General features: G+C 41.7%; 1 protein-coding gene across 2 annotated transcripts in view; it reads right to left on the bottom strand.

Moving 5' to 3' along the window:
- The window catches only part of LOC122557859, a 31,996-nt gene extending 23,570 nt beyond the window's left edge, over window positions 1-8,426 (bottom strand). The window contains exons 1-3 of one of the 2 annotated variants that reach the window (XM_043705992.1): window positions 6,715-8,426; window positions 6,424-6,608; window positions 5,859-6,011 (exon numbers count right to left, since the gene is read on the bottom strand). In XM_043705992.1, the coding sequence (XP_043561927.1) occupies window positions 5,859-6,011; window positions 6,424-6,608; window positions 6,715-6,840 (464 nt within the window). In that variant the 5' untranslated portion in view covers window positions 6,841-8,426. The remainder of the gene's footprint in view (window positions 1-5,858; window positions 6,012-6,423; window positions 6,609-6,714) is intronic. The other variant, XM_043705993.1, reaches the window with a different exon arrangement.
- Between the last annotated feature and the right edge of the window lie 4,053 nt (window positions 8,427-12,479).

A 12,479-nucleotide genomic window follows, 5' to 3' on the forward strand; every position in this document is an offset into this window, starting at 1 on the left:
TTCCAGCAACACATTTCTCTAACACGAGTGACCAAGATCCAACTATCTTCATCTGTTGCATCAATGACCTTCTTTCAGTCATAAGTTCCAAAGTGGAGATGTTTATGGATAATCGTGTTCAGTATAAATCACAATCCTCAGATAATGAAGTAGTGTATGCCCATTCACAACAAGATCAACAACATTTAGGCTGGACAAGAAATATTCATGCCAAACAAATGCTAGGCATTGACCAACTCCAATACAAGAGAACTTAACCATTGCTCCTTGATGTTCAGTGACATTATCATAATTGAATCCTGCATCGTCAACATCCCGCAGGTTACCGTTGACTGGTGAGTCAACTGGTCCAGCAATACAATTATTATTGATACAACAGCAAGTCTTAAGTTGGGAATTCCATGGTGATTAATCACCTCCTGAACACCAAAGCCTGCCACCATATACAAGGAACAACAGGATGTGAAGAAATGTTCCACAATTTCTGGGATAAGTGTGGTTAAAAATACTCAAGTTCAGCAGCATTCAGAACAAAGCAGTCTATGCGATTAGAACCCCATCCATCAATTCCAATATTTAATCCCTTCAACACTGGAACACAGTGGCAGCAGTGTGTGCCATCTCCGTGAGAGTTTTCTTGGTTACTTTCCAGATGCGGGTAAAAGGAAACAAAGTAGTAAATATCTCTACACTAATATTCAGTATATAGTTCTTAAAGTTTGTACCTTATAGAACAACACAAAGTACATCCTATAAATATGAAAAGTCATGTTTTCAAAATACTTTGTAAACATCTTATTATCTTATTATTCCCTACAGTGTGGAAGCAGGCCATTCGGCCCATCGAGTCCACACTGACCCTCTGAAGAGCATCCCACCCAAACCCCCTACCCTATCCCTGTACCCTTGTATTTCCCATGGCTAAGTCACCTAGCCTGCACTTACCTGGACACTATGGGCATTTTAGCATGGCCAATCCACCCAACCTGTATATCTATGAACTGTGGAAGAAAACCAGTGCAAACCCACACAGACATGGGGAGAACGTGTAAACTCCTCACAGACAGTCACTCAAGGTTGGAGATGAACCTGGGTCCCCAGTGCTGTGAGGCAGCTGTGCTAACCACTGTATACTCCGAATGATTTTCAGCCAGGTTCTCCATGATCCTTGATGACAAAAGACTCAGTAAGACATTCCTTCACCACAACGTTGCCAGCTCCACTATCCCCTGCACAATGTAATCAGTCCCACTTCCACTACAATCACTCCTTCCTCCTCACATTACTGCCATTACCACTCTCCAATTAGGCGAGTTGCTGATGCCTGTGAAACAGAGTTGCAATCCCAGGCGAAGGAGCTTTTTTTTCATCCTTTCATGTGAATGTAGGCATTGTTAGCAAGGCCAGCTTTTATTGCCATCCCTAATTGCCCTTGAGAAGATGGTAATGAGCTGTCTAATTGAACTGTTGCAGTCCATCCGGCACATTTTTGTCCACTGCCACAACACACACACACACACGGGCAGAATCATTGTAAAGTTTGAACCCAACACTCACTTTCCCAGCTGTGTAATATAATTTCTGTTTTTTATCCTCGCTTAGACAGCAACTTCTGCCTGCACCAAGCTGGTACACAAACATCCCAGCTCCACACAGCAGTCGCCACTAGGAGTGCTGCCTCAGGTTGAAGGGTGTTTTGAGATTCCCACTCATCACATTACTGATAGCATCAAACTAATATATACAGGACTGTTCCATCAGTCTTCTTTCCATAGTTGTCACCCCAAATGCTGTATATATGACTTGATGTGCAGCCACTACTCACAATTTTGAAACCCCTGATTTTCAGGATGCACTGCAAGCAACTTCAAGGTCCCTATGACAGCACCTTCCAAACCTGCAAGCCCTATCACCTAGAACAAAAACAACAGACACAATGAACATTATCACTTCCAAGTTTCTGTTCAAGCCACAGGCCATTCTGACTTGCAAATACGTAATTGTTTCTTTACTGTCACTCAGACAAATTACTTGAACTTCCGTTGGCCTTTCGAATGATGTGTACATCCACTGAACAAAGTAAAAAAGAACTGGCCATTTGGTTCTTTCAACCTACTCCACCGTTCTGTAAGATCATGGCTCAGCGAACCTTTTCCTCACTATCCCATATCCTTGGTTCTTCCATATCCACAAATCGATAGTTCTCAATCGCTCCTCATGCAGCAACTAGGCTGATTCTGCACCAAGTGGTGAGGATACCAAGAAGAGGGCAAAACACACTCAACCACATCCTCAACAATGTGCCTACTGCAGATGCATCTGTCCATGACTATATTGGCAAGGATCAACACTCAACAGTCCTTGTATACACAAAATCCTGTTTTCACATTGACAATACTCTCCATCAGGTTATGTTGTACTGTGTTTGAACAAATCTAGCAAGACTGCACAGCCATGACGTATGGTGGGCTGTCAGCAGAAGAATTGTATTCCAACACAATATGCAATCACATGGCCTGCAATATCACCCACTATCAACACAGATGATCAACCCTAGTTCAGTGAAGTGTACAGGAGGACATGCCAGGAGCAGCACCAGGTATAGTAAAAGTGAGGTGTCAATCCTAGTGAAGCTACAAAGCATGATCGTCAGACAGCATAAATAGCAACTGATGGACAGAAATAAGTAATTCCATAACAAGTTCTTCAATCGTGTCACATCCAGGCATGAATGGTGATGGGTGCTTCAAATTCAATGAAGGAAGAAGCTCCACTAATATCCATATCCTCATGATAGGGGAGCCCAACAAAAGATAAGATTGAAGAATTCTTCAGGCTGTAATGTCAGGTGGATGATTCATCTCAGTATTTTCCAGTGGACCCCAGCATCACAGATGCCAGTCCTCAGCCAATTTGATTAACTCCACTTGGTATCAACAAATAGCTGGAAGCACTGGATACTCATAGGCTCTGATAACATTCCCACAATAGTACTGGAGACTTGTGCTTCAGTATGCCATGCCCTTAGCCAAACTGTTCCAGTACAGCTATAATACTGGCACCTATCTGACTGTGTGGAAAATTGTCCAAGTATGTCCTGTACACAGAAAGCAGGACACATCCAACCTGGTTAATCACCACCCCATCAATCTACTCTTGATCATCAGCAATGTAATGGAAGGTGTCATCAACAGTACCACCAAGCAGCACATGCTCAGCAACAACCTGCTCACTGATGCTCAGCTTGTGTTCTACTGACCTCATTACTACCTTGGTTCAAACATGGACTGAATTCCAGAGGTGAGGAGAGAGTGACAATCTTGACATCAAGGCCGCATTTGACCGAGTGTAGCTTTAAGAAGCTCTAGCAAAACTAGAGTCAGGAAGAGTCAGGAGGAAAACTCTCTACTAGTTAGAGTCATTCCTGCCCAAAGGAAGATGTTTGTGGTTGTTTCAGACCAGTCACCTCAGCTTCAAGACAATTCTGCCCAACCATCTTCAGCTGCCTTCCCTCCATAACGTCAGAAATGAAGACTTTCACTGATGATTGCATACTGTGACTCCTCAGATACTAAAGCAATCCATGGTTAAATGCAATAAGGTCTGGGCAATATCTAGGCTCGGGCTGACAAGTGGCATTAACATTCATACCACACAAATGCCAGACAATGACCATTCCCAATAAGAGACAAATCAACCACCACTTGTTAACATTCAATGGTTTTACCACCACTGAATCCCACACTATCAACATCCTAAGATTACTATTGACCAGAAACTGAATTGGGCTAGCCATATAAATACATTGGCTATAAGAGCAGGTGAGAGATTAAGGATACTGCAGAAAGTAGCTTAATTTCTGGCTCCCCATAACTTGTCCATTATCTACAAGGCACAAGTCAGGAGTGTGAAGCAATACTCCCCACTTGTACAGATGGGTGCAGCACCAACAACACAAGATACTTCATACCTTCAGGACAAAGTAGCCTGCTGGATGGGCATTATGTCTACAAACATGCACTCCCTTTACTACCAATGCACAGTAACAGCTACATGTACAATCTACAAGATGCACAAGATGCAGAAATGCATAAAGTCTCCTTAGATAGTATTTTCCAAACCCATGACCACTGTCACCTAGAAGGACATGGCAGCAGATAGATAGGAACACAACTAAGTGACTCACCATAGACTTAGACATATGTCACCATTCCTTCAGTGTCACCAGGTCAAAATCCTACAACTCCCTCCCCAACAGCATTCTGGGTCTACATAGTCCACCAAATGGAGTCTAGTAGTTCAAAAAGGAGTTCACCACCGCCTTCTCAAGGGAAACTAGGAATGAGCAACAAATACCAGCTCAGCTACTGATTCCCACATCAAATGAATGAATAACTGAAAACAAAATAAACCCTCAACTCAGGAATCCTTTTATTAAAACATATTAAAAATTACAGTCACTCTAGGGCAATTATGCCCTTTCTAAAGTATAAAGACCAAACCTTTCCACATTCTTCCAGGGAGCATTGCACCAAGGCTCTTAATAATTGTAGTAAAACTTCTTTAAGTTTATGCTCCAATCTTTTTAAAGTAAAGGATAACATTAGTTTGCTTTCCTAATTGTTTTCTCCACCTGCATTCCCGTAATTCATAGAAACAAATCCCCTCAGATCCCTATGACTGTGAAAGATCGCTCTGAATACCAATTTTATTGGTCTTTTAGTTAAGGATGACCAAAATATTTAATGCTCTTATAGGTAATGACAGTATGACACTAATACTAACAATCTAATCCAGAACGTTAATGACCAGTCTGTTCTGCATTAACTGATCATAGTCATGGGAGATGGAGGTTATAATGGTAATGCTACCTTTAGAAATCCAAACCTAATGCTCTGACTGTGTAGATTTAAATCCTACTGTAGTAGTTGGTGGAGTATAAATTCAGTTAAGGACAAATCTGTAGGTAAGAACTAGTCTTAATAAGAGTGAACATGAACGATCATCCATTGCTCTAAAAGCACATATCATTCACTAATGCATTTTAGGGAAGAAACGGTGGCTCAGTGGTTAGCACTGCTGCCTCACAGCGCAAGGGACCTGGGTTCGATTCCAGCCTCAGGTGACTGTCTGTGTTGGGTTTGCACATTCTTCCCGTGTCTGCGTGGGTTTCCTCTGGGTGCTCCAGTTTACTCCCACAGTCCAGAGATGTGCAGGTTAGGTGAATTGGCCATGCTAAATTGCCCATTGTGTTAGGTGCATTAGAGTCAGAGGGAAATGGGTCTGGGTGGGTTACTCTTTGGAGGGTCGGTGTGGACTTGTTGGGGTGAAGGGCCTGTTTCCACACTGTAGGGAATCTAATCTAATCTAAAAAAATCTGCCACATTTGATCTACGTGACTCGAAATCCACAACATTGTGGTTAACTCTTTACTGCCCTCTGAAATGACGTTGTAAGCCATTCGGTCCAAGGGCAATGAGGAATCAACAACAAATGCTGGCTGTGCCAGTGATGTCCACGTTTCCTGAAAGAATATAAAAAGTATCTGTCACCACATACATTGCTAGGAGGGGCAGAAAAGTTTTGATTGGTATCAATATTTTTTCTGGAAAGAAGAGTGAAGTCAGGATTAGGCTGTGATGACACTTCCTGTTAAGTGATATTCCAGGGTTCATTGTCTTGGATCGTGTGCGATATTTGGAAACGCCACCCAAGAAGTCTTAACAGCAACAACAACAAGCAGCTTCAAGACATTAAATGGGGTAACAAAAGTGAACATGTTGCCTGACTGCTCCATCCCCTGACATTTAATGTTATGTAATAAACCATTAGCTCTTACTTTTGTTTCAGTATTTTACCTTAAGATGGGTAGTAGAGGTGGTTGAGGGGATGCGTTGAGTGTTACATTATCTGAGCGATTTCTCAAATCCACCAATAAGGAAAATGTAAACTGAAGGTTTTCTGCTTTCCTTTGAGATCCCACTAATGGTGACCAACAACAACCAGATGGTCTGTAAAAAACATGACATTAAATAATAAAGAGGCTGGTGACATTCCTTAGCCGACTGAATGTCACACTGACTTCTAAAATATAACATGTCAAAGTTAAGTTTGGGTTTGCCCATCACTTTGGTTGTTGAAGAGTAAATTTCTTGATGACAGAATAATCACCTCATTGGATAGTGCAAGGCTTCAGAGAGATAAATTGAATGCTCCTTCAATATTCTGCCTGACTGAGGTGGGATAGTGGCAGGAAATGAGGAAACCCATTCTCATTTTCCCTTTCTATACTATGGGCTTTGTGAAAAGACACTCAGTAGATTCACTTAGGGAATTAGGCAAGAAGGAAGCATGCAAATGGGAGGTAGCAGTACATTTAATCTAACAGTTTATCTTCGTTATGACTAAAAAGAGTGGACTTACCTTAGATAAAAAAGGCTTGTGTTGTTGTTGTGGAATATAGTCTCTCCATCTAGCAAACACCAGGTTGCAGTGTGGTTGCTGTCTCCCACTATTTGGGTTCTTGACTTAGAGCAGTTTAAAGCAACACAAATTCCATCTAGGCTCTGGGAGCATGGAAGGCTGATTCCTGTGTAATACACATGCACCTGACATGTGCATTTAAAGAATCAATAAGCTACACAGATTACATGTACTTCATATGGGACAGTTAGTATTGCTGTGTTAACACGGCTGATCAATAAAAATCAGTACCTGTATTGTGTCACCAACCAAAGATGTTTCCAAACCAAAAGAAGAACCAAAATAGGAGAAGGGAGTAGAACAGCAGCCTTGCAAGAAAGCAGCACTCATTGCCAGCAACCACAAGCGAAGCCTCATTTCTGTTCATAGATTGCCAATAAATTCAAAATAAGACTAGGATATTTTAATGCGCTCAGAGGTTGCCTGGTACACTCTAGGATAGTCTAGAGAGCTGCAAGCAGAAAGATGAAAGTCACCCACGAAACATAGCCAAAAGCCAGAGATGATGCGTGAGGGAGCTAGATATTTAATACGTAATTCATTTTGCAGCACTGATTGGTTTGTAACTTCATCTGCTCTCTCAGATTGGTGAATACAAATTTCAGGAAGGAATTTTATCTATTTATCTTTCGTGTTGCTGCCAAGATTTAGCCTCGTGATATTTGCTAATGCATGTAAGCCCAATTCTGCCAACATTTTAACTGTCTGAGAGCTGTATCCCCCTTCAGCTTCCCAAATCTATAGTTTCTTCTATTGTTCATGTTCAATTTCAGACAGATTGAGTTGAAATAGTACATTCATAGATTCAAATCAACTCAGTGCTTTTGATAAAACTTACATCTTTCATACTGTTTGTTCTTACACATTCATTGGATTTCTACAGATCAGCTGTACACTTGTAAATAAACATTCCTGTTGAAGGGCTTTTGCCTGAAACATCGATTCTCCTGCTCCTCAGATGCTGCCTGACCTGCTGTGTTTTCCAGCACCACACTCTCGACTCTAATCTCGAGTATCTGCAGTCCTCATTTTTGCCAATAGACTGCTGGACCAGGATCTCTACAAAGTTCTTAAACAGCACTGTGGTCTGCTGATAGGATGGCTAATTAGTCTACAGCCCATGTCAAAATCTCATCCTCATTTTGCCAACGATCTCATCTTGAACAAGAATGAAACTAAAACAAAGATTTTTGCTCCTTCTCTCAGGAATGTCTTTTGCAAACATAAGAATGTCACCCATTACTTGTAGCAGATATTCGTCCTCAGCTGGTAGTTCACAATAATGAATATTTATTTGACAAAGATACATTTTCCTCCATCAATGTGCGTTTTTGCTATGTCAACTTTACAAGAATATTGGCTGACCCTACACAGGTTTTTTTTTGGGAAATCGTCTGTAAGCTTCTTTTTCAGTCTCCACAGCTTAATTACATTATGTGACTGCTAATAGCTGGGCTTTTAGGATCAGTGGTTTGGTGGAGACTGCATCAATTGTTGTTTTGCTTTGATCAGCACAAGCTCCTTTTGTATGCTCACCTTTAGACTCCACCGAGGCATAGTTGGTCTATAGTTTGATCCTTTTCACTGAAAAAAACATTTTGAGGGCTTAAAGATTACTGATGGGGCTCAATTGTAGGACTGAGATGGCTTTTCATAGATTAACAATGTTTGAACATTGAAGGCTTGTTTGATCCAATTTGGACCTAAGTATAACCTTTTCCCAATCAACTTTTATTAGCTACTTGCTGTTGTTGAATTATTCCAAACAAGAATGCTTCTTTGTACACAAAATGGCATCAACTGCTTGGATGGTTACACAGTGTGGTGTTCTGTCTTGACATCTCCTTGTTGCCAGCTCACAGAATCCGTACAGTGCAGAAACCGACCCTTCGGCCTAACAAGTCCACACCAACCCTCCAAAGAGTAACCCACCCAGACCCATTCCCTTACATTTAACCCCTGACTAATGCCCCCAACCTACACATCCCTGAACACTGTGGACAATTTAGCACAGCCAATTCACCTGACTTGCACATCTTTGGACTGTGGGAGGAAACTGGAGCACCCAGAGGAAACCCATGCAGACACATGGAGAACATGCAAGCTCCACACAGACAGTCACCCGAGGCTGGTTTGAACCCGGGTCCCTGACGCTGTGAGGCAGCTGTGCTAACCACTGAGTTACCATCGTGCCCTTAAGTTGAAATCTCCTATTGCTGTTTCAGCAAACTAGCTAAAAAGAGCCTTTCTTACAGAATATATGGAATTGACGGGCAGGGTTGGAGCATGCCCATTAGTGTATGGGCAAGGACCAAGGCAGGAGTGGCACCCTCTTATCCTTGTAGCTATTTTCTTCCTACAGATTAACAAAGCATACTGAGTCAGAGTCAATGGATTTAACTCAGGAATATTCTCTGACTCCTTTGAAAAAAAAGTTTGTTCTGTTTAGAAAGGTCAGCCTGCACAGTAATGCTAATGTAAGGCCTTCATTGGACTTTAAAAGTTTTCCATAGGAGGCAATGTCCTAGTGGTATTATTGCAAAGCTATTAATCCAGAAACTCAGCTAATGTACTTGGGATCTGGGCTTGAATCCCACCACAGCAGAGGGTGGAATTTTAATTTAAAAAATACAATAAAAGAGTCTACTGAGGAGCAAACCTTTGTGAGTTGTCAGAAAACCCCATCTGGCTCACTAATGTCGTTCAGGGAAGGAAATCTGCCTTCCTCACGTGGTCTGGCCGACATGTGACTCCAGAGTCACAGCAATGTAAATTGCTCTCAATTGCCCTCTGAAATGGCCTAGCATGCCATTCAATGCACAAAGTGTCAAAGAAATTAAACCAGATGGACCACCTGCCATCAACCAAGGCACTGGAAAGACAACAGCAGAAACAGCCCTGTCGACCCTGCAAGGTCCTCCTTACTAACATCTGGAGGATAGTCCAAAATTGGGAGCATTGTCTGACAGACTAGTCAAGCAGACTAGTCTGTAAGGTATGATTCCATGAGTATGACTATATTCCCCCAGACACCACTAGCACCATCTCTAGATATGCCCTGCAGGAGAGACCCAGCAGAGGTGGCTGTACAGTGGTATAGCCAGAAGGGAGTTGCCCTCAGAGTTCTCAGCATTGTCTCTGAACCCATGAAGTCTCATTGTTTTTGGTTAAACATGGACAAGGAAACCTCCTGATGATTACCACATACCTTCCTCCCTCAGCTGATGAATCAGTACTCCTCCATGTTGAGCAACACTTAGAGGGAGCACTGAGGGTGGCAAAAGTTACTCTGGGTGGGGCATTTCAATGTCCACCACCAAGGCGGCGCGGCAACAACATTACTGATCGAGCTGGTCGGGTCCTAAATGTTTTTGGCATCTTCTTCATTGCTGCTACACTTAAAAACCAGAAAGTTGAATTTTATCGGTTGCTTACAGGGAGATGTGGAGGTGGGACAACAAGCACATTCAGAAGTAAAAGACAGTGAACTCATTTGCTGATGAATTCCTTCCTGCAGCTACTTTTCCCAAGGCCCTCTGGGTCTAGTGCTGGTAACCTATACATGCTAATTAAGGCTGTTGAGTGATTACCAACAAGTTTTATACCACATGGTAATTTTGCATCTGAGAGAAACTAACATGAAAAGAGAGGTTGGACTGCATTAGAACTGAAGAGGTTTTAATAGTTCCCAGCTGAAAATAGGAAGATCATTGTCTTCTCATGCTACCTCACTTCCAAAGGACTTGACCAATAAAAGTCTTAATCAACAGCTTACAGAAAAAGAAACATATAATTTGCCATTTATCTCATTTTTTATATTTGCTACTGTATTGATTAACTACTCCAAAGGGCACAGGATATAGAAACATAATGAAATATGTGCTACTATATTGGGAAAGTGAGAGTGTGTGTTCACCATAGTGGGCAGCAGGCCACTACTGCTGAATAACAGATATGAAGATGGATTAAAATTCATATTTTGGGTAAACACATTGAGATCAAAAAGTGCTCATGGAAAAAATGACTCTCAGAGCATTAAATGAATAGGACGTAAACCATGCTACACGAGTTTAGACATGGTCTGTGGAAACAAATCAAATGGCAATTTTTCATTCTGTACTCACTCATGCTAGCTTTTGGCTTGAAGGTGATAACATTTCTAACAAAAACGTATGGATGCTAAATCTGTTGACATTTACATAATAGTTACAAGAAATGGAGAATCACTGATTTGCTAGACAGGAAAGGGATACAGTGGATAGGTAAATCTGCACGTCCCTATTAGCACTTAATTAACTACAAAGTCCAATCTGTACACATCTGTGTGGTGAAGATGGTAGAAGCCCATTATTTACCTGTTTTTTTTTAAATTGTATTGTATCAATAGAAGCTTACAAACATCAGTACTTTGCTCCCTGCAAGTTAAATAAAAACTTACAGATGTTGCTCCATTAATTTCCGAATCTGCATCCCTGCTCAGAGACATACTTTGCATGAATGCAGATGATGAATCCCACCTGTAGTTAACCTCACAAGTTGCTGCACTTGTTCTGTGACATTATCAAAGATATATTGTTTACACAGATAAGCCACAAAACTCCCACTTTTGATTGCACCTTCATACCTCCTGCAATAATGTCACTTCCTGGGTTTGTGAACAGTTCGTTAACAAATGTATGTGTTTAACTGGTGAAAATTCTGACTTATCCATATATTGGTGAATGAGGTTCAGTCTAATGAAAAGTTTTTTTTTAAAATAAGCATTTGCAAAGGATGTGAGTGCACATCCAGATATCTGAGAAATTACTGGCTATTTGCTTGTGGTACTGCCTACATTTCAACAGTTTAGCCATAGAAATTAGATGGTCAAAATAAATAATTTAGATTATGGATAGACAAAAATGATTGTATGGTCTGATTGCCTGACATTTCTTGACTAGTATGTTCAAGAAATCACTTCGATTTGTTTCATTTAGACAATAGACAATAGGTGCAGGAGTAGGCCATTCTGCCCTTCGAGCCTGCACCACCATTCAATATGATCCTGGCTGATCATCCTTATCAGTATCCTGTTCCTGCCTTATCTCCATAACCCTTGATTCCACAATCATTGAGAGCTCTATCCAACTCTTTCTTAAATGAATCTAGAAACTGGGCCTCCACTGCCCTCTGGAGCAGAGCATTCCACACAGCCACCACTCTCTGGGTGAAGAAGTTTCTCCTCATCTCTGTCCTAAATGGTCTACCCCATATTTTTAAGCTGTGTCCCCTGGTTCGGCACTCACCCATCAGCGGAAACATGTTTCCTGCCCCCAGAGTGTCCAATCCTTTAATAATCTTATATGTCTCAATCAGATCCCCTCTCAGTCTTCCAAACTCAAGGGTATACAAGCCCAGTATTTGTTCAATATTTGTTTTTAAGCCCTGTTCCAAAGTCACATGGAATGTTGGGAAGTGAAACGTGGATGATCACTGTCCACTGTCTATTACAAAAGGCCATTCTGTCATAGAGTCATAGAGATGTACAGCATGGAAACAGACCCTTCGGTTCAACCTGTCCATGCCGACCAGATATTCCAACCCAATCTAGTCCTACCTGCCAGCACCCGGCCCATGTCCCTCCAAACCCTTCCTATTCAAATACCCATCCAAATGCCTCTTAAATGTTGCAATTGTACCAGCCTCCAACACATCCTCTGGCAGCTCATTCTATACATGTACCACCCTCTGCGTGAAAAAGTTGCCCCATAGGTCTCTTTTATATCTTTCCCCTCTCACCCTAAACTATGCCCTCTAGTTCTGGACTCCCCAACCCCAGGGAAAAGACTTTGCCTATTTACCCTATCCATGCCCCTAATTTTTTTGTAAACCTCTAGAAGGTAACCACTCAGCCTCTGACGCTCCAGGGAAAACAGCCCCAGCCTTTTCAGCCTCTCCCTATAGCTCAAATCCTTCAATCCTGGCAACATCCTTGTAAATCTTTTCTGAACCCTTTC

This window comes from Chiloscyllium plagiosum, chromosome 16, assembly GCF_004010195.1.
Source record: "Chiloscyllium plagiosum isolate BGI_BamShark_2017 chromosome 16, ASM401019v2, whole genome shotgun sequence".
Taxonomy (NCBI): domain Eukaryota; kingdom Metazoa; phylum Chordata; class Chondrichthyes; order Orectolobiformes; family Hemiscylliidae; genus Chiloscyllium; species Chiloscyllium plagiosum.